Below are 23,481 nucleotides of genomic sequence, written 5' to 3' on the forward strand. Positions count from 1 at the left end.
AGAACGTATGCAAAAAAAATTATTCTATAAAATAAATGAACAACTCTTAATACTATAAACATATACCCTATAAAAAGGTTTTGTTTGTTTTTTTGTTTTTTACATTAAACACATAAATCAGGATATTCTTAATGCGTACTGTACATAATTTACTCTTTTATACTTTCTCCTATTTGCAGACACATCTTCTGACATCATAGATGTAGTCATCACTATCAGTCGGCACTTACACCTGACCTGTAGCTGGTGCGAATGATACGTCTAAAAAACACCTACGTTCTATATGCCCTGAACTTGAAATCAGCCGCAATGGCATTAGCGCGTCCATACTGTACATTGCTTACATCCATCTGCCCCTTCTCACACTCGTTCCACGCTTCACATTATAGGCATTTGTAAGTGTCAGTTGCGTTCGGACATGAATTGCGTGGATTTGCGTTCATTGGCGTAACTCCGTTCCGGCGCATGCGCAGAGCTATTTCCCGCAAGATATGCCACGCAAATGGACTAACGTCCGAAGATGAACCAGGCCCTTAATACCTACCTTTTCTCATATTTTATGTATTGTTATGAAGACTTATATAACCTCTAAATTGAAAACAGTCCAAACGCAAAGGTAAATAAACAATATATACTTTTATTTATACACATAAGGAATGTATTGTGAATTGTGGCATTTCTGTGACAAACATAAAAAGTGTGATAGTTCTATGACGAGACCTGGAGGTTTGTAGGGTAATTTATAGATACCATTTAAAGACATATCTTTCTGGAGCAGATCTATATAAACCTATGTAATCAAGTGGTCAGCACTCATCTGGGGGCAGTATTGGTGTATTGTACAGCAGTATGCACAATTATTAAAGGTGCATTAACTAATAACTGCATAATACAGCACACACTCTTATGGCCCTTACCCACTGGCTTTTAAACGCTGCAATCACATGTAAAAACCAACATTCTATGCTATGTGTTCACACCCATCTGTGCTCATATATGTCTTTGCGTTACATTCTTTTGAACACTGGTTGATCCATTTCAGGGCATTCAGAACATGTCACTTGGAAAAGTCCATTCATCTCTATAAGGGGATACTAACAAATGCTGTATTTTCCCCATGTATGTCAATGGCCTATTCATTTCAACCTCTCTTTCATTCTAATGGGGTTATGCGCCACTGAAATGAATGGACCATTGACACGAATAAGCTCCCCAGATTTTTTTTGTTCTTTTCACCTTGCATCAGTATAGATTAAATTACTCTCTTCTGTATGTGATCAAAACAGGTAGTCCATGGACAGCAAGCCAATCACATTCTGGCTAGTACAGAAAACTGCTTGTTATTGGCTAAGCAACTAAAGGGATTCCCGGTGAATTCAATGAAGTTATTCTGTGGATTTTTATTCATGTGGATTACAAATTAGGGACATTTTCTAATGGATTACAAAATTAAAAAGATTTAATTGAATTGCAATTAGAAGATTGCAGGGGATTCCAATTAAGCAAAATTCAATTGGATTACAAATAAAGAAGATGTTTTAAAAATATAAATTACGAGTATTTTGGGAGTTTTTATTTAATTGCACATATTTGTAAAATAAAGTATGTGTGTTATTTAACAATATATACTATAGTGGTATAATGGACAGGGGTCTTAGTGACCCTTTGCCTTTAAACTGGGACCACTGAGGTGGAAAAATGGCCCACTAAACAGGTCCCAGTTTTCCTCGGGTTGGGTATGTATTATCGATGCTGAAAAATACGACAAGGTTTATTCATACTTGCCAACTCTCCCGGAATGTCCGGGAGACTCCTGCATTTCGCGAGAGTGTGGCAATCTCCCGCATTCCTAGTGAAGTGGGCAGAATTAGGTCCAAAACACAGCGATTCACCGGGAATCGCGGCGTTTGCCCCGCCCCCTGTTGTCAAATGATGCAATCCTTACCTCACGGGGACGGGGCCAAAATGTCACAAATTTTGGAGCCCCGCTCCTATCATGCCCACTGCTCCCGGAACTTTAGCAAATTTAGCAAGTATGGCTTTATTCCTACAAAGGAAATCCGAAATGTGAGAAAACGCAGTGTGACTCTGCACACGCGATGCACATAGAGATCTATGGACACTGCCGGTCCTGAGTGCACACACACTGCAGGATTGGAGGGACATTGTTCCATCGCTGAACAAGATTTTTAGTTTGGTTTCTCACATTTCAAATTTTTTTTGTAGGAATAAAGCCTGTTGTATTTTTCAGCATCGGTGATACGATTACCACCGGTATTCCTCATTACCCCGTTACCTCCCTTTTGCTCCTCCCTTACCCCCATAGAGACTCCAGGACCCACACTCTGGGGCTGGTTGAGGGATTTCTGGTGTGGGGAACACACGCTGCTCGTTTTTAAAATTATTTATGTACGGAGCTTTCCCATTGATTTCAATAGTCATGTAGGAATAAATCCGCTATTGGAAAGAAAAATGGCGAATGCTCCATATTGTTTGCGTTGTGGACACACTTGCAAATGTATACGATAGGAAATGGTTATCGGATACCCATTATATCCGTTCACACATGTCCTCTGTACTTACCGGTGGGTAAGGGCCCTTAGTACAACCCTATTCTGGTGTTTCTATGTGGATCGTTGATACACTGGATCTTGTGATCAGTAATCGGTTGTCCACATTACTATGACTTCTCCAAGGCGATACTGAACACAAATATAATTCTCTGCTGTTTCATAACCTGACACAATTTGTAATCTTTGTAATTAAAAGAGCTCTGACAACGGATACAAAATATCAGTGGTACAATAATTTCTCTCCTCATATTATTATTTAACAGATCTATAAACCTATTATTTAATATTTCTTCTTAAATACACAACATGTTACAAAATACTTACTTTAATACTGCAAGATATTAGACTTTTTTTTTCCTTTCTTACATATTAATTTTGTCTACTGGCTCTTTAAGTCCTTTTAAGTTACGGAATTATAAATTGTGTGCCACGTTTCGGGTGACGACCTTGTCACCCGCATTAATAACTGTGTAACGCTTCATCTCCCCTTCCTCCTGTCTGCCGCCCTTGGAACGACCTTCCGTATTTGGTTCTTGGAGTTGAGATTTCTGGAAGCCAATTTCTCCTTTGAACCCGATGATAATTTTTCCTTTGAACCCGATGATAATTTTTCCTTGGAACTTGATGACGATTTTTCCCTTTTCAACTCGAAATTAAGCTGCAGGTTAAAACAAAACAAAAATATGACATAGATTAAATTTGTATGAACAGAATTCATATTCCGTAACACAGACACCAGGGGTAAATGTATCAAGCTGAGAGTTTTCTGGCGGGTTTGAAAAACCAATCAGATTCTAGCTATCATTTATTTAGTACATTCTACAAAATGACAGAATCTGATTGGTTGCTAAAGGCAACATCTTCACTTTTCAAACCCACCGGAAAATTTATTTTTGCACCAGTTCTTAGCTGGCGGAGATCAGTTGTTGTAATATGCTTTTAGCATGACGTGTTTTGTGTCTCCCAGTTGTACTCCTGTGGAGAAGCGCGTTTATAGGTGCATTTTGCAAAATGTAAAGTAAATCTTTAAATACAAAAAGTGTCATGTGTAATTTATATGTACCCAATCAATATTATTTTAAGCCGTAAATTAAGCTAATTGTAAGGGGAAAACTTAAAAGTCTTTAATGAATTGTGTAATTACAAAAGTGGTAGGAGGTTGGATTTTTATGTGACTTTTGTACATTGTGTCTCTATATTTTTCCTCTTCTCTGCACACCTAGGGGTAAATGTATCACGCTGAGAGTTTTCCGGCGGGTTTGAAAAACCAATCAGATTCTAGCTATCATTTATTCAGTACATTCTACAAAATGACAGCTAGAATCTGATTAGTTGCTATAGCCAACATCTCCACTTTTCAAACCCGCCGGTAAACTCTCAGCTTGATACATTTTCCCCCAGATATTACTAAGATCAGTTTGTGTTTTTTGTGAGTTTTCCTAAAAAACTATTTCCAAGAATAGAGTTACGTCAAGGGTTGCAGATTTCGAGGGAGTAGGTGTGTGTAGGTTGGAAGGGAGTATTGTTTTAAAACAATTCTCATTTTAGTTTCTATTCTTGACAGTGCTGTCGCCTTAGATTTCTGGACCATATTCTTAGCGGTGATATTTTGGGCAGATCTAGTTTTGCAGTGAGACAGCCCGTTTCACAGACAGGGTGCGTGGTGGTACCACAAGGACCACCAACATGTGATCAATATCAGCCATATCTGGCGAATGGCTTGGTCTGTCCAATTTGGTAGCGCACCTGTGTAGTGAAACTGGGCACGGATATGGCCACTCAGCACTAAGCTGCCTTCACATATATATATATAGGCGGCTTAAATCTATCGAGATCCGAAGTGATGTCACATGGTCTAAACGCTATTGTGATACAAAAACTCTGCAATGGCTGCTGGGAGTGAAATCAGTGGGAAAGCTGTGCAAAAGAGAAACCAAGGTTTTTTGTTTATAAGACATATGTATGTATATACTGTAGATTAATTGATACATTTTGTTACAAAAATAAATAAGTACTAGCACCATAGGTAACTTCAGGGGAGATTTCAAGCTGTTTCTAAATGTTTAAAAACATTTTTTTTAAACACACAAAACTAGAATGAACTTCTTACATAGTTAACTTTGTAGTGATATATCAGCGCTATATCATCTTCTGTATTTAAATTGTGGAACAGCGCCTAGACCGGAGGTAGCCAATTTATCTCCCTCCTGCTGTTGTTGAACTACAGGACTCAGCAGGCCTAAACATACAGCAATACTTACCACTGTGGCTGCTTCTGAACCAACCGTTACCGTTGAGGTCTTTGTAAAGTAACCGTTCACTGATGCCGTTACGGTGTAAGTATCCGGTAACAATAACCGGAAATAATCCCCTCCTTCACCTGTATGAAAGAAATAATTACTATAACATGGGTTGTAATAAGGGACATGAAAGTGTCTGAGCAGAACTTACCAGACAAAATGTTATGACCGATGCCGGCAACCGAGATCACGGCGTTGGCTATGCCGTTATTATTTTCATCTGTCACCATTCCTTTAATACCTTTGTGAACCTAGACAGAAATGGAACAAGAAATAATTGAACTCGTTGTTGTTACATGGTCACGTTGGCTTCACACTGATCCTTTCCGAACAACGGATCTCTTGTTTCAGGTGTCCACCAATCACCAGGTACTTACGGGAGTTCCACATCCTGCTAATCTGTTTAGAAAACCCGCGTACACCTAGTTTTAATACTTTATAGTTTTTTTTACTATAGGAACTGATCTTTGCTACTGAAATCCCCTGACTAGCTTTTATCTACTCTAGCTCTCGCTTAGTACATTTAGTGATATTTGCTTTTACTTAGAGGTTTTTAATTAGAAGAGAAAAATGCAGAACGTGCACTAGTATTGCCACCTCCTCGAGTATTCTTCAGGCCAGAAGATCAATACAGCTTGTACATCTCCCAGGGGCTGGCTGGATTGGGGGGGGGGAGGGATCTGCCCCCCGGCCAGTCCCCTAGTGGGCTACCTTGGCTGGGTCATTGGGCTACCTGCAGGTTTTTTTCTATAAAATGCTCCTAATAGGCTTCTGAGTCGAGTCCCCCAGGCTAAAACTTGCCAGCCAGCCCCTGCACTATAGGAGTTCATCACAGATAATATACTTGGTTTTAGCGGAAAATGTATTATTTTTACCTAGCAGTCTTATTACTGGCTTCTTGTGTCTCCCTTGTTAGGGGGAGAGGTGTTATACTGTGTAAAATACCTCTTATGTCACTGTAGCATTTAATATATTTTGTGTATATTTGAGTAGATACAAAGTTACCAGTCTCTGCACTCACCAGCTGCTTGAGGATAAATCACAATGGATTGGAATAGCCTGAGTTATGTTAGTTGGCACCTATTGTATCATTCAGCTTGGGGTACGGTCATTAAACCTGTTCCATCACCAGGAGGAAGTGGTTAATGTCACCAGTTATTGCCACAGAGGAAATGTCTCCATATATTCAATGATAATTACTGTATTGGCTGTTTTTGCCTGAGAGATGAGAACTTGTACATGATAAACATAATCATACTGTGTTATTGCTTTGTAACAACTTATAGATGCCCTTTTATAACTCTTATTATGGCTTATTGCTAACTGTGCTATACTTGGCTTTTTCCCTATGATACTGGAGCTATTTAACTTTGCATATTGTGGCTGTATTAGGTGTTTCATAAAGCACAGTACATGTATTTGAATCTTGGTTTTTTTTTCTAATTCATTCCTGTAACAAAAGGTGCAGGAATGATGGAAAATAAAAAAAGAACAAGATGCAATATGATGCAATATACATTTAAATGTTGGTGAATACGTGTCTGCATGTACAGAAATATCCCAGTACACTCCAGTGTCTGTATACCTCTGGATTAGCTGCTTGAAGACAGGGGTTTTGGCGAGGTCTTAGCTGTAGCAGAAACAGGCTCCTTTCTTCGTTAAGATGTTCCTGGCCAGCTCCCAGTACACTTCACCAACTTTGGGCTTGTTACCACCTTAGGATTTGACTCTCAGGCTACCTACAGCAGTGGTCCTCGGTACTCAGGGGCAAACACAGGATTTGTAGAGGGGGGTTTCCACACCACGCCACTAGTGGGCATGACCAGCATGCATGGGGGTGTGGCTATAATTTTAGACCGTACTCGGCTGCTCTCCAAATCTTCCTATCCCCATAATATACATGGGCAATGCTGCGTGGACTACTATTAGGTGCACGCAGCTCTTCCTTTTCAACCAGAGCCGTGTGAATATAGTGCATTATCTGAGATTCTGTCACCCCAATGCATAAGTTGAGCACCTCTGTTATAGAGAATACTACCACTAATTATCTATCATGTAAACTCCAATGTACTGAGGCACAGAGAAATTAACAACATACTGAGACTGAAGAAGAAAAGCTACAGTATTAACGGGTGTAGACTTTAGGGGAGGAATAGATAACACGCACTTTACACATATAAAACATATATAATTTTGAAAAGTAGGCATTTAAAAATGTACTTCTCTCTGCAGCTCTGGCCTTTTAAAAATGCACTTTTTTACATGAAGAAACAGCTACACGTCCCCAGAGGAGAATGACGGCCTAATAAACCTACATAGTGTAATTGAAAGGAGGAAATAATTTGGCCTGGGGGCTCACAGACACAGGGAATAACTGTACACTCCTGCCCCATAGAGGAGCAGAGTAATCATTTTCTAATCAAAGTGCCACCACAAAGAACGTTGCTTTAAACACGACATATATACATCAGCTAATCCTTTACAAAGTGCACTGTGTGCTTAAATACCCACAGTTCCTGCCTTGGGGAAAAAAACATAGACACCATCATTCTTCCACCATATGTCTGTTACCAGTGAAGTTTGTAGAGTTTTAGGGTCTATAAAACAAAATGTATCACTGAGCCTGGTCTGTTCTGTGTTTGCCCACCAGCTCCATATGAACTGTGAAGTTGGACGGCCAACAAAGTGTGTAGTGTATCCAGTTAATGGAGCCACGAGCGAGCCGGGTGAGCGATGTGTGCTCTCAGTGTTCCGCTCTTCCTCTGGCCATTTCCTCTCCTATTTCAGGTGCATTTTACATGTTTATCCTTAAAGGTCTGTTAGTGAAAAGCAGATCATTTACAGGAACCATATGGACGTTATTTCTTGCATTTTATAAGATGGGATTAATCAGACATTGCAAAAGTATGAACTATAATATCATTATCCAGCTTTCTGGTAACCAGAATGACTGTAGTTTAGCTGGACTTGTCACTGACATTTCTCAAAGGTATCCAGAAAGAATATTTAAGAGCCTTGTGCCTTAGTTCCTAGTGCATTGATAGGCTCGGTGAGTTCGGCTCACAATGGCTGCCTCCACTGTGTGTAAGTGATGTGTGCTCTTTAATCTATGTTCTCTGACCCACATAGCTGTTAATCAGTGTCGCTGCTATTGGATCTGTATGGGATCATTGTTGGCCTATGAAAACATTCCTCTGGTCCAGGTCCACTAATCCAGAAGACAGGCTCTGCCAATGGGCTTATTGAGCTAATGGAAAGCGCTTCCTTCCAATCCAGCACAGTTGTTTCCACAGTTTATAGCACCTGAATTGCTGGTAATAAGCTACTTATATTTCCACAGAAAGAAACTACATGTCTCTGGCAGTGATTTGGGGCGGGGGGGGGGGGGGGGGGGGGGGGGGGGGGGGGTCTGCGGAACTAGTGGTTTCTTAACTTTTGGAGAAATGATAATAGGGACATGATTTTCCCTTTACAGCGGACACTACATTGTATTTGTATTCGTGTAAAGGAAGAGAGGGGGACGTGTCATTGTACTGTAGATGGTTGTTAGACTCTAATAGATGAGACACATGACAGCTGCACCCTCCATGCAGCAGTTATATCTTTATTACATGTTATATTGCAGCTACAGCTTTACAGAGGCGTTAATGTTAATCGCTGACTTTTTTAACAGCCGACATTCATACTGAAGAAACATGGAAAAGAGAATTTGTAAGAAAGGAAGAGTGAGTGCAAACTGGAGGTGCAGAGTGAGTTCTGCAATGTTGGACATGCAGTGTAGGATGTGTAGTGCTGGATGTCTAGTGCTGGGAGTGCAGTGCGAGATGTGCAGTGCTGGGAGTGCAGTGCTGGGTGTGCGGTGCGGGACATGCAGTGCTGGACGTGCGGTGCGGGACGTGCAGTTCTGGATGTGCAGTGCTGGGTGTGTATTGTGGGGCGTGCAGTTCAGAATGTACGGTGCTGGGCGTGCAGTGCGGGATGTGCCGTGCTGGAAGTGCAGTGCAGGATGTGCTGAGCGTGCAGTGCTGGGCATGCAGTGCGGGATGTGCAGTGCAGGATGTGCAGTGCTGGGCGTGTAGTGCAGGCTGTGCAGTGCTGGGCGTGCAGTGCGGGAAATGCAGTTCGGGATGTACGTGCAGTGCTGGAAGTGCAGTGTAGGATGTGCCGAGCGTGCAGTGCGGGAAGTGCTGTGCAGGACGTGCAATGCAGAATGTGCAGTGCGGGACGTGCAGCGGGGGACGTGCAGTGCTGGTCGTGCAGTGCGGGACATACAATGCTGAATGTGCAGTGCTTTAAATACAATGCAGACCGCACTCCCCAACACAACTTGCACCCAAAGCAGCTGCATCTTTTGCCTACACCAATTCCCTGCATGATTAGTTTTGTCTTTGTAAAAACACAAAGTATTGTTCCAGGATCATATATGTATGTAGAATAATCTCCAGTTAATAAACACCTTACAGATGGAAACACATAGTAAGTGTAATTAAGGTGCCTGCTCAGGTGCTAAGATTCAGCAGAACCTATTACACTCTGAATAGTAAAACATTTACCTGTTCCATGAATGTGACCAGAGCCTCGCGGTTCCCGTACCACTCTCTCTCCAGCTCTTCCTGTCGTGGAAACTTCTGACAGCTCAGCTCCAGCGTTATTTCAAAACAGTTCTTATGTAGGTAATTGAAGTCCTGCATACCTGGTGTGGTCACAAAATAAAGAATCAGGACTGAATCAGAAGTAAACGAGCACTAAGTAAACAGACAAATACCTGTCATGCAGGATTGTCCGTAAGAGTCACGAGTTACTCATCACCATATATGTGCCCATGTACAAGTAGATCAGGTCCAGGAATCTGATAATGTCCAACTACATCAGGACCACATTGTATGTGTGGACTTCTCTATTACTAAAATCTGATCCAACTAGACCTGGAAAACCGAGATCTGGGAAAATTCCCCCATCATTGTCGGTGTGGTCATCTAGAGGACCAGGAGGAAGTGCTAACTGGCAGCCTATTGTCATCTAGTCACCAAACAACGGGATGGGCACAATCTTACATTCTCATAGTAAAATCATATAAAACAATAAATGTTTGTGCCACAAATATATTGTTTCTAGGGGGAAATATAAGGAGCTGCTAATGATGCAAAATACACCTAATCATAGCAAGTCTACCAAGTATTGGGCAATGGGATAATAATGCAACAAAGATGTATCCACTTTGCATTGGTAGGAGTCATACAACAATTCTGGTAAATGTGTGCTACTTAGGAAACAAATAGTCACAATGATCCCATGGTTTAGAGTCTACCTGTTACCTACACATATAGGAGGCTACCACCTTGTAGACAAATCAATACTCAGCCTATCAATTTATTAGTGACATCACTGAGATATCATCATCATCAGTTATTTTTATAGCACCACTAATTCCGCAGCGCTGTACAGAGAACTCACTCACATCAGTCCCTGCCCCATTGGAGCTTACAGACTAAATTCTCTAACATACACACACACAGACAGACTAGGGTCAATTTTGAAAGCAGACAATTAACCTACCAGTATGTTTTTGGAGTGTGGGAGGAAACCGGAGCACCTGGAGGAAACCCACGCACACACGGGGAGAACGTACAAACTCCACACACATAAGGCCATGGTCGGGAATCGAACTCATGACCACAGTGCTGTGAGGCAGAAGTGTTAACCACTATGCCATGTTAACCACTATGGAACCTGTGACACAACATGTCACAAGTTCCCCATGAGTAGATAAGCCGCCTTCTATAGAACATAACTGATAGAAGGACTGACCGCTTCCACTGGGCTTAGGGGATGGGTATGAATAAAAAAATGTTTTTAATTTATAGTACTAATAAGCAATAGTGATGAGGTGCCACAGACCGCGAAGAACAGCAAGGGAATTATAACAGGATAATGCAATGTAGATTATAAGACTAGTCTCATGACCACATAGAAGCACGGGGTTGTAGGCCCAGCGCTGTTGTTCACGAAACAGAACCTATTGTTGGTGAAAGCGGGACCTTTTCTGTTTCGCCCTATAAACCCGACCAGCGGACGGCTGCCCGTATCGTTGCATGGGGAAGACTATTTGACACATATTCGTGGAGGTACTGCTACCGGCGTAACATCTCTTCTGTTATCTCTCACTCCACGTGGTGATAACGGATATAAATCATTTAAAAAAAAATGTTATTCTTTGAATAAAGCATTTTAAAAAAAATTTAAATAAATTTAAATCTATTTTTACATTTTTTTCCCCCACATTAACTGAAATCCCAAATCATGGCTTTCAGTTCCACTCATGCATATGTGTTACTACAAAGCCCGGCCCGGTGAAGCAGTAAGTTAACCCTTACTCCTCCGGGACACAAGAGCCAGGGCAGCTGGGTACTAAGAAGAGTGGTTTAAGTTTATTTATTTTTTATATTGTTGGGATAAATGGTTTTCTATCCCAACGATAAGCGATTTTGGGGCTCTCTTGAAAAACAGGCCTCATTATCCATTAAATACTAAAATTGTATTTTCCAACTACTTAAAAACCAGACTGAATGCACATGCTCCACAATGGGTTGGTGAAATTCTCTGATCGACTTCCCAACATGGTTTTTATTGCGCGAGGATGTAATCGTGTAATCAGTGATAAAGTCATACAAGTGAAATAGTTAATTTGTTAAAAGTTAAAGTGCTCTGGATGTATTCTGAGGGTAAGACGCTGGCGAGATCCACAGAAGACGTGAAAATTCCAATGTTTACACATAATCACTGCAAAGCATTGTGTCCAGTGTAAGGTGTCAGTATCGCTAAATTGTCAGACTCCTTAGTGTCAGTAGATCAGTCAAATCTACACACACGGCCAAGTTAAAGGCTCTACACCGAGTACGTTTAGTGAAGTCCTTTTGTGATAAATGTGTTCTTCATTTTCTTTTGTTTCCTGCTCAAAATCCTGCTTTTTGGAACAGTTATGGTGTAATCTTTTGTCCTGACTGAGCCCCTTACAAGAGGTTCTGGATGAGAACTATAAACGTTTAGAATGCTCTATATAGAGGGTTTTGTCTACAGTAGTTTCTAGGATTCCGCACAAAACGTAAGCATCAGAAATAGAGCGATTCTGAATCTTAACTTCACGGCAGGTGTTCTCCATATTTATCGACATTATGAAGTTCCAATAGATTTTGGGGCATATTTAAGAAAAAGATCGTTTTTGCGAGCAGTCACCATACAACAGAATGGTGACTGCTCCTGGCCGCAATCTAACAAGTTCCGAAAAAACATTCTCTGTCTGTGTGTGTGTGTGAGTGTGTGTCTATAGTAGGGAATTTAGACTGTGAGCTCCAATGGGGCAGGGACTGATGTGAATGAGTTCTCTGTACAGCGCTGCGGAATTAGTGGCGCTATATAAATAAATGATGATGATGATGATGATGATGATGATGTGTGGAGAGATCACATGATCCCTCCCTGTCACTCACAGCTCTCTCTCTCTGCAACTATCGTTGCAGAGACAGAGAGGGGTTCTTGGAACTGGACATGCGCAATTGAAGAGTGAAGAGAAGACCCGGAGACAGCGCTTCCGAAGAGAGGGGTAAGTATGATTTTTTTTATCACTGAAACAGCAGTTTTTCGGAACTGCTGTTTCTGTGCAGGGCTGTACATAAATGTGAGAAGTAGTTCAATCCTTATCATTGCGATAAGGATAGAAAACTACTTTTCACTTTATGTGAATATTGATAAATGTGCCCCTATGTCAGGTAATAAAACTCTTATATACACACTGAAATAATTTTGTTAGGTGCGCAAAATTTGGAGATAGACAACAACATTATTTTGTAGCACAAATTCATACTTATAACACAATTATCAGCTTGGTCAAGCTTTTGCAATAAAAAAAAAAATAATTCTTATTATCATAGATTTGTAAGGCGCCACAGTGCTCCGCAGCGCCGTACAGTAGAGAAAACAGGACATACATAAAACAGGGACATACAAGGTAGATAAAATAAACGCAGACATGAAAACAAAGGATATGGAGGACCCTGCTCATTAGAGAGCTTACATTCTAAGTGGAAGAGGGCACAGCTGAAACAAGAGGAGCGAGTGTGGCTCAGAGTGGAGATTAGGACAGTTGTGAGGGTGCATTAGTGTGAATAGTGTTATCGGGGATAAGGTCACCTCTAAAAAAAGAGAGGGGTTTTCAAAGAGCGTCTAAAGATTTGAAGGATGTGGGAAAGTCTGTTTGATCGTGGTAGAGAATTCCATAAGTTGGGACCAGCACGGGAGAAGTCTTGTAGGCGGGAGTGAGAGGTGGTTACCAGAGACGAAACAAAGCACAGGTCAGAGGTAGGTCTAAGAGGATGATGATGATGATGATGATAATAATAATAATAATAATGTTAATAATAATAATAATAATAATAATAATGTTAATAATAATAATGTTAATAATAATAATAATAATAATAACAACAACAACAACAACAACAACATTAGATATAATAATAATAATAATAATAACAAATAATAAAATAATGGAAAGAGTCAGTTTTGTTGTCACTAAATTAACTGTGTTACATAATTGTGACACAAAAAAGAAATTGTAACACAAGACGCTGTAAAATGAAATTAATTTGACAGAAAGTAATCATCATCAACATTGTTTATTTATAAGGCGCCGCAAAACGCTACAATGCCGGACAGTCAGCTGTGTCTATAAAATAAGTTACATCCACATGTTTAAACCAAAGACAAACACAGCTATAGTCCAGCTGCAGATCACAGGCACATATAATAATTCTCTGCACCATCACATAATCATTTTTTCCCCTCAAATTATAAGGGATTTATTTTGTGCAAAATATATATAAATCGAGCAGTCAACCAAGAAGTCAAACAAAAACGTTTAATCGATGGTCACTTGACCACGCTTATAATAAAATATTTGAGTTGGTGTCTTTTATTTATTAAATTTATATTTGGTGCTAAGTAAAAATACATAATATGTGGTGACAATGCACATTTACAATTGTCAGTGGAGATGGTCTGTCCAAATGAGTTTAATCAGTGTTTCAAATGTGTATTTTCTAATACAAAATAATGCTTTTCTACTACAACATATTTATATTATAACACAAATTTTATCACGACATAAGATCAATTTTGCAGTACAAAATATTTGTCTTGTGGGTACGACACTGTTTTGCAATACAATTGACTCAGTGTTGCAGCACAACTTTTGTTTTGTGGCACAAAACCTATTTTATTACAGCAAAATCTGTTTTGTAAATCTACATAATACATTTGTAACAGGCTGATTTTGTGGTACAACTAATTGTCATGTGACATCATGTGGAGTAACGTATAGGTCATGTGACATCATGTGGAGTAACGTATAGGTCATGTGACATCATGTGGAGTAACGTATAGGTCATGTGACATCATGTGGAGTAACGTATAGATTAGCTTCATACTGGACACTGAGCTTGGCCAAAAAGGAGGGGAGGGAGAGAGTCAGCCTTCTGATCCTGCCTATATTGTAAGTAACCAGAGGGACAGTACATGACTTTATTTGGTGCTGCCCTATCAATCAAGATTGATTAAATAAGGCCTATATAAGAATATACGCAACCCGCGCTTGTATGTCCTTCTATCCAACACCACCATTATTTAACTGGAAAATAGGCGTCCCGAATGGACAAATTAAGAAAGACTAAAATGAATAGAGAAGTAGTAGAGTGCCTATATCTCAAGGCATAATTAAATTATAGGTCATAGATCATATTATTTTAAATTCTCCCTCAAAACTCACCGACCCGGCCCCATCCTAAGACAGTTCCCTCCTCACTCTCCACCTCTATCATCTCCGTTTACTACCGTAATCCTCTTAATGTTACCACTAACAAGTTTAGCCCTCCTATCTCTCATCCTCATTGTAACGTTTCCTTTGTTCTAGTTGTGTCTTCTTATGTCGTTGCTTTCTCTATAGTCTCTTGTATTGATTTTTACTGTTTCTGTGGTGTGTCTTGTCCCTTATGTATTGTTAAGCTGTCTGGTCAGATAACAAACCTGCAGAACTGATAGGCGGAGGTCTTCACCTATAGCAGCCGTCTTTCCCGTAGAGCTAGACGCGCTCACAGGTACTTGGATGCCCCCAGGACTTAACTTCAATGTAGTGTAGGTTCTTTATACTAAACCGCAGCTGCAGTCCCGGAGGTAGCGGAGATGGTGATGGATGGTCAGACGAAAGCCAAGGTCAGGGGTCACTTGCAGGGTAGAATAGTCAGAAAACAAGCCAAGGGTCAGGGTCACAGGCAGAACAGCAGAATCCAAGGTACAGGCCAATAGGTCAGGGTCACAGGTGAGCAGGCAAGGTCCAGTAAACAGGCAGAAGGTCACAACAGGTATCCAATAATCACTGAATCCAGAGCAGTTCAGCACTAGTACACAGCTGAGACGCTATAACCGGCAGGGAGGTTCAGCCCTCCCTGCCTTAAATACTAATGGCAGCCAATCAGATTCTAGTTCTGAAAGTATCCACAGCCCCAAAATACTACTAATTAATTACATTACTTAGCCCTCAGGCTGGTGGGGAAGCTTCTTACATTGCCGGGACCTGGCACTGAATGACTAGCGTCGGACTGTTGCCTTAGCAACGGTCGGGTCATGCCCGGAAGTGACGTCGCGGTCGTCAAGGTGACAACCGGGACGCTGGGGAGCACAGGACGCGAGTCACGACGGCTGTGAGTACCGCCGCGGCTCGTAACACGTATCTGTATTTTTTTGTGTGTTTGTTGGTTGATTGTACGACACTGCAGATACTGGCGCCATATCAATAACTCAAGATGTTGATTATTGTTTTCAACAACCAAATGAGGAAAATTAAATTTTGCATCTTGTGTACAGTGATGCAAAATATGTATTTTTGTACAAATAGTTTTCCCATCAAAGGATGCTACAATAAGTTCCAATGGGACCTGGAATTTAAACTGTATTGGAGTTGTAGTAAATGAACTTTCCACTGACCCTCAAACTATATGTATATATGATTACACGGAACCAATAATGCAAATATAAAGTAGGAGTTAATTGGTTAACTCTCCCTACAGTACATGTGCATACAGTTATCACCAATCTACATTACTGTAAGTAATTTGTTACTGTACAAACAGGCACTCCATGGCGCTAACACAGACAGCCCATTAATGAAACAAAGATGTCCTGAACGGTTTCTAGCTGAATAATTAATATACGTGTTGGAATGTGGTGCGTTATAAGCACAGCCAAAGTATTTACAGTGTCTGCAATAATTTATACTCCTAAGAATAATCTTGTGAACTATTTTAGGCATTTGCTCAGTTTAACCTTCAACTTTGATGTATTTTAACGATTACTGACAGGAAATTATGAGCATTTAAATGTTGTTTTAAAGAATTAAAAATACATTAAAACAGCTGTTGCTTTTCCTTTGTATTTTTGTTTCAAGCAAATTAATGTAAAAACTAATTCCAGAACCCTTCATGCGCCAAACTTTTAAAAGAGCAACATTTTAGCTCTGCTGGGTCTTGTAATTACATTTCTGCCCCCCTAATAGCACCTATGGGATAAAGCCAATGTTTCCACATAGGCCGGACCTTCTCTGTAGCCTAGATTTTAATATCCCATCTGTAATGGTATTTGATGTTTATTTGCTGTGTTCGTATATTCACTAAGGAATCCTAATGACTGGCGGTCAGAAAAGCACACACCAGTCTGATGCACCACTGAACGGCCTGAGAGTATGAATTCGGGTTCTGAAGGTGGCTAGAATCACGTTTAATGCCAATGACTCATTACACAGTGAAGCCAAGTAATTATCCGTAGCAGCAACCAGGGTTATATCCAAGATTAGGCTCACAGTGAGGTTGAGGGATGTAGCCGCAGTCAGATTAAATGCCAAAAGTTTGGTACACCATGGAATCAGGATGTTATTAATAGTCACAGTTAAGGTTAATACTAAAGATCTGGGGGTAAATGTATCAAGCTGCAAGTTTCCCACAGGTTTGAAAAGTGGAGATGTTGCCTATACCAACCAATCAGATTCTAGTTATCATTTATTTAGTACATTCTACAAAATGACAGCTAGAATCTGATTGGTTGCTATAGGCAACATCTCCACTTTTCAAACCTGCGGGAAACTTGCAGCTTGATACATTTACCCCTTAGGGAAGGAAGCCTTACACCACCATGATGGAATGAGTGTGCAGTAAAGAAAGGATTAAATCATATTGCTCCTCTATATAGAGATACAAAACAAAGATGTCCACTTTACTTTCTAAGGACAAATGTGTAGATGAAATTCTTGTACACAAAGTATAGCCGTGCATCAAATGTAGTACAAACTAATTATAATTTCCTCTAAAGAAGATGTCCAATCAAAGCACATTTTTCATAAGGATCCCACCGCTGACACCATCACCCGGCACTGAGTCTACAATACAGTAGATTTAAAGTTGTCCTGCCCACCACAATAATGCAGGGAGCAATTGCGAGAGGAGGGTAAGTATCCCCACAACCACAGAAATCTTGATTTTGTTAGGAGGGGAGAGGAAAGTCCATTTTGGAGTGTTTCAGGCCCAGAGTTAGCTTTGTTGGCCCTCATGTAGGCGGATTTTCCTTGGCTGCCCCCTTAACTACCTTCCCCACATCATACCAGTAAGATTTATACTGAAAATCTAGTAGAAGCATAGCAATAACAAGTAAGATAGGGCAAATCTACCACCCTCACAATCCCTCCACTCTTGGGCCATTCCTTTGTGACCTTTACAGAAATCTGGGTCTCGGTTCCTTTCAACACTATACATAGGGTTTTATATTTTGTATAGGTGTCTAACTTTTGGGAATCTCCTTCTATTTATAGTAATGTATGTACAATCTTCTTTCTCTCTGTAAATGACGCTACTAGTTCCTAGGTTTGACTGACTGGCTCTCGAATCCTACGTCTATACCTCACATAGTTAGATATAAAATAACATTGGCATAGCTATGTCTCACCTTTAGAGAGGGAATACCAGGAAGCTCCATTCGTTATTCCATTGGGAAAGTAATCCCCACAGTTCCACCCAAGGTGCATCCAACCGTGAGCATAGGAATATGTTGAAGCGAGCTGCAGGAAGACAGATAAAACAATACATCAGATATTATCTAAAACAAATAAGAGAATTGTACAATGTAAACCATTCATTTGGTATGTGGTTCTTATCACATTCTTACATTATTATCTAATACTAATATCTCTGCAGAATACTACTGAATTCAACTGCAATGATTATCACTAGCTGGCTAAAGTTGAATGGATATTCATCTGTGATCAAAGTGTGTCCAGATAGGTCAGCATTCACACGTGTATCCAGAAAGATTAACCACTACAATAATCAGGCCCTTTAATTCCTGAAAAGTGATGGCTCTAAAGTAGTAGGAGGTTAGACTGTTGCAACTGATGTAAAACCAGGACGGTTTACAGTGTGCATCCAAAAAATATTAATCATGTTTTGTACACAGTGTTTTATGGCTCATCAGATAAATAAATAACCACACCTAAATTTGGGGTGAAGTATGCAATCATACATAACATAGTAAACAGCATATACTATACAAGTTAACCCGTGCATGATACTCATGCATTCTAGTCAAATCAAGCTACTTAAGGTGTTAAAAAGGTTCTTGTCATGCATTTGGGCCATAGCCCAGGCCTCAACCACCAACCACTCCCCACTGTCACCCCCGGCAACCACCAACCACTCCCCACTGTCACCCCCGGCAACCACCAACCACTCCCAACTGTCACTGTTCCTTCAAGAAATATATATATATTTTTTTTAAATCTTTATAAACACTTTTAACAATTAACAAATTAAATTAACAAATTAAAAACATCTTAGTATACCAAATTTCAGCCCTTTCTGAATTTTTTTTTCCACACACACTAAGAATTTAGTAGGTTAGTGTATAACTCCGCCCAGCAGGTGGCGCTGCAGCTTGGTTTTATTTTTTCCACACACACACAGACAGACAGACTAACACACGCCACTAAGCATTTATATTATAGATGCCTCATAGTTGCCCATTCTGTTATGTGTACAAACTCTTTCCTCTGAAAGCTACAAAAGACCTAAGTCTATTTCTGTTCTCCATCTTTACCCTTTCGCTGCTGGTTAAGGGCCATTGAGTCTATTTTGAGCCCTTGGCTACAGAGCATAAGGCACAATGTTTGTGCGGACCGAAGGACTGACCGCACCAGAAGTCTTTTTATAGATAATTCAGATATTTCTAGAAAGGGAACTAGTCTTCATTTACATATAAGATACGGGCAGCACACGGCAGAGTTTATATAGAGTGATTGCGCCACAAATACTGTCAGAGCTGTAAACAAACCTCACAGTGTATTTAAATCATTGACATCAATTAGGTGGGGAAGTTTAGTTACAAGTCCTCACAACGGTCTGTTCTCTGCAGGCTAGGAGCTCCCACCACCTCTGGTACCTTTCCGTGGCTCTATGTCCATCTCTGTAAATTACTGCTTACTTATGATACCATTTAGTCTCTTCCCCCCCATATCACACTTCAAGGACATTCAGAATTTCCTCTTGTTGTAAAAACCATCTTGTATTAAAATACGCTACTTTCCTGAACCATGTCCATGGCCTTCTGTATCATATGTCCGCTGTTATGTCTCTCCTCTAATTTGTAAAAATTAAGCTTTTTAACCCTTTCCTGAGATTTGTTTAGTAGTCCATACACTGTTTCAGTAACTGATCGACAGACTTAAACCTGACAGTGAAACAATCCTTCCTAATAGAAGCCATCGGTCCTACTCACTGCAGTGAGTGACATGTGGAGTATTGTGAAGTAATGCATAGGTCATGTGACATCATGTGGAGTAATGTATAGATCAGGTGACATCATGTAGAGTAATGCACAGGTCCAGGGCCGCCGAGAGGGGGGGGGAGCGGGTACATTTTACCCGGGCCCGGCCCCTTGCTGCTATTTTTTGTCATTTTTTTTTTTTATTTTATTTTTTTGTATTTTGCGTATTTTTATTTTTTTAAAAAAAAAATTCCCGCGGGGTAGGGGGAGGGGGGGGGGCGTTGGTGGGGGGAGCTATAAGAAATAAAAAAAAAAAAAAAAAATCAATACTCACGTGACCGCGGCGCCGCGTCCCTCCTCTCCTGTCTTCTCCATTCACACTGACTTTCGGGCGTGACGTCATCAAGTCACGCCCGGCAGTCAGTCAGTGAGGAGCGCCGCAGCCTGATAAGACCAAAGAAGAAGAAAGAAGAGAAGACAGAAGAGAAGAGAAGAAAAGAAAGAAGCTGACAAAAGGTAAGGAAAGAAACTGAGAGGCACAGAGGAGGAAAAGAGAGGGACAGAGGAGGAAAAGAGAGGCACAGAGGAGGAAAAGAGAGGCACAGAGGAGGAAAAGAGAGGCACAGAGGAGGAAAAGAGAGGCACAGGGGAGGAAAAGAGAGGCACAGGGGAGGAAAAGAGAGGCACAGAGGAGGAAAAGAGAGGCACAGAGGAGGAAAAGAGGGGCACAGAGGAGGAAAAGAGGGGCACAGAGGAGGAAAAGAGGGGCACAGAGGAGGAAAAGAGGGGCACAGAGGAGGAAAAGAGAGGCACAGAGGAGGAAAAGGGGGCACAGAGGAGGAAAAGAGAGGCACAGAGGAGGAAAAGAGAGGCACAGAGGAGGAAAAGAGAGGCACAGAGGAGGAAAAGAGGGGCACAGAGGAGGAAAAGAGGGGCACAGAGGAGGAAAAGAGGGGCACAGAGGAGGAAAAGAGGGGCACAGAGGAGGAAAAGAGGGGCACAGAGGAGGAAAAGAGAGGCACAGAGGAGGAAAAGAGGGGCAGAGAGGCACAGAGGAGGAAAAGAGGGGCAGAGAGGCACAGAGGAGGAAAAGAGGGGCAGAGAGGCACAGAGGAGGAAAAGAGGGGCAGAGAGGCACAGAGGAGGAAAACAGGGGCAGAGAGGCACAGAGGAGGAAAACAGCGGCAGAGAGGCACAGAGTTATAAAAAAAAGGGGCAAAGAGGCACAGAGTGAATAAAAAGGGGGGAAAGCAGCATGGAGGGCGCAGTGTAGTTGTGATGGGGCTTGTTGCAATGTAGTGTGTGTGCGGTAGGTGGTGGCTAATTAATGGGCGCTATTTTGTTTGTAGGGTGATGGTGAGGCAATTTAATAGTGGGGATTATTAATTTAAGATGGGGTGATTTGGGGCCTATTGAATGTGGAGGTGAGTTTGGGGAGGATGAGGTCTATTTATTAAATGTGACTATGAATTATTTAATGGCAGTGATGGTTGCGGGAAATAGGTATTGCTAGGCTGTTTGCATGACGGGAAATAGGTTTATTTATTACATGTGAATTCTATTATTTTAATGTTGGGGCTGGAGGAAGGCCTAATTATTAATCGTGGGTGCTATTGATTTAACGCTGCGTCTGACTGAAATTTTCTAAATGTAGCCATTTTTTTCCCAAATAGGTCCTTCTACATTCCAAGATCCAGGCAAGCCACAACTAAAGAAACCAGCAGCCTCGGGTGGAGAAAGTGAGAAGAACAGGTAGGACAGAGCAGCATAGTGTGTGAAATGTTGTGATTCTAGTAGGGACAATGCCAATGTTTGGTGAGCCCAGTGGGCGCAGGCCAAGACTGAACTGTTTGTGTACACACTGCATTCTTTGTATACTACACTGTGGTGCTGGATGTCTTAAAAGTCAGGAGTGCTTGGACATATGTGACGCTGTGGTGAATTCAGGACCTAGTGATTTTGATGTGCTAGCTATGCGCCCAACGGTGCATTGCCACGGCCCCAAATGTATGACCACATTCCCGAAAATTTTTGCACCGTCGTTAGGCTAGCCACGCCCCAATGGCGCATTGACACGCCCCTGAATGTATGACCAAACCCGCGTCGTGTTTTTTGCGGCGCAAAAATTTTTTAGGGCTTACTCAACTATGGGGGGGCCCCATGAGTTTGTTGTACCCGGGCCCTGAATTCCTCTTGGCAGCCCTGCACAGGTCAGGTGACATCATGTGGAGTAATGCATAGGTCAGGTGACATCAGTGGAGTAATGCACAGGTTAGGTGACATCATGTGGAGTAATGCACAGGTCAGGTGACATCAGGTGGAGTAATGCATAGGTCATGTGACATGTCTAGCACAATTTGTTGGTGCATTAGCTTCGACAGCTGAGTATGATGTTAGTTTAGGGGCTTTATGAAGGAAGACTTGGATAAACAGAAAGGAAAATTCAATTACTTAACACCAAAACATACCTCCAACAATACACAGTTACTTCTAATAAAAATTATATCTATACTTTCACTTAAAATGTCTCAATTTACATGTACAATTTACTTTTTACAAGTTACGATTTACAAGTTACTTTTATATTTATTTTAATTATTTAGCATTTTGTTAGTCAGGGCAGATCCCTGATAAACCCAAGAAAATTCTATTTGGCTCCCCCTGTACTCAGCACTGTTAGGTCCGATGTAATCTGTGTCTAATAGCTGCTAGTAGTTTAAAAAGCCACAATGTCTAACATGTGACCTGCAGCTCAGACATATTATAAACTGTGACATATCAATGTATCCGCTTCCTATGTAGACCGTTAAAACATTATTAATTACCGATTTAAAGAGCTTGTCATCGGCTGTAGCTGTATAATAATTGGCTCCTCGGTAACCTCTGTTCCGAAACTCTTTGGTTTTATCGAAGGGATAATTCGCTACAACAGCTCCACCGTGAAGGTTTGCAGAGAGCACAAAGTTGTAAGATTGCATCCAATTAATTGTGGCGATTGTTTCTGGCTCCGCCTGTTGACAATTGTGCAGAAATAAAAAATATTTGTAAAAAGCAGCTATACAGTTATTGAACGTTGTAGATATGCCTTTATATTAGATAGCTAAATAATCTACAGTAAGTAACTGTGATGGTTGTATGTTACACAGTCTGCCCTCCAAACTATTCTTGACAAACTTTTACTTGTTTAATACCCTGGCGGGAAGAGATCCTCCAACATACATCACTTAGGAATGGGGAGGATGATGACTGATAATGCACGTACAGCTATATTTACTAAACTGCGGGTTTTAAACGTGGAGATGTTGCCTCTAGCAACCAATCAGATTCTACCTGTCATTTTGTAGAATGCACTAAATAAATGACAGCTAGAATCTGATTGGTTGCTATAGGCAACACCTCCACTTTTTCAAACCCGCAGTTTAGTAAATATACCCCAAAAGCTTCATAAGTCTTAGTATAGCATTCAGTCGCCTAAGTACCGGGAATGTTCTGTAATGACATGAACGGTGATTGAATCTTCCTATTGGGAGTGGGAGGAAGTACTCCCTTACACTTCACTCTTTAACAAAGCTGCCACTCTTAATACATGAACATCTCCAACTTTAGAGCTCTCTAACTGTATCCAAGTAAAGATGTAATCACCCATCCATTTGGTTTTAAAGGACGTTTCACCTTCAGTACATATTTTTATGTTCTATACTCAATTAATTTGTAAATATTTGCTCATTGGCAAATCTATATGATGTGGTGCAAAA

The 23,481-nt window shown here is 40.9% G+C and overlaps 1 protein-coding gene across 1 annotated transcript in view; it reads right to left on the minus strand.

The window, feature by feature from the left end:
- Nucleotides 1-617: 617 nt before the first annotated feature.
- CPN1 (carboxypeptidase N subunit 1) overlaps nt 618-23,481 on the minus strand; it is a 31,229-nt gene continuing 8,365 nt past the window's right edge. The window contains exons 4-9 of the mRNA XM_075215967.1: nt 22,552-22,737; nt 17,915-18,026; nt 9,427-9,566; nt 5,025-5,124; nt 4,835-4,953; nt 618-3,231 (exon numbers count right to left, since the gene is read on the minus strand). Coding sequence (XP_075072068.1) covers nt 3,052-3,231; nt 4,835-4,953; nt 5,025-5,124; nt 9,427-9,566; nt 17,915-18,026; nt 22,552-22,737 — 837 coding nt within the window. The 3' untranslated portion in view covers nt 618-3,051. The remainder of the gene's footprint in view (nt 3,232-4,834; nt 4,954-5,024; nt 5,125-9,426; nt 9,567-17,914; nt 18,027-22,551; nt 22,738-23,481) is intronic.

Source organism: Mixophyes fleayi, chromosome 6 (assembly GCF_038048845.1).
Source record: "Mixophyes fleayi isolate aMixFle1 chromosome 6, aMixFle1.hap1, whole genome shotgun sequence".
NCBI lineage: Eukaryota > Metazoa > Chordata > Amphibia > Anura > Limnodynastidae > Mixophyes > Mixophyes fleayi.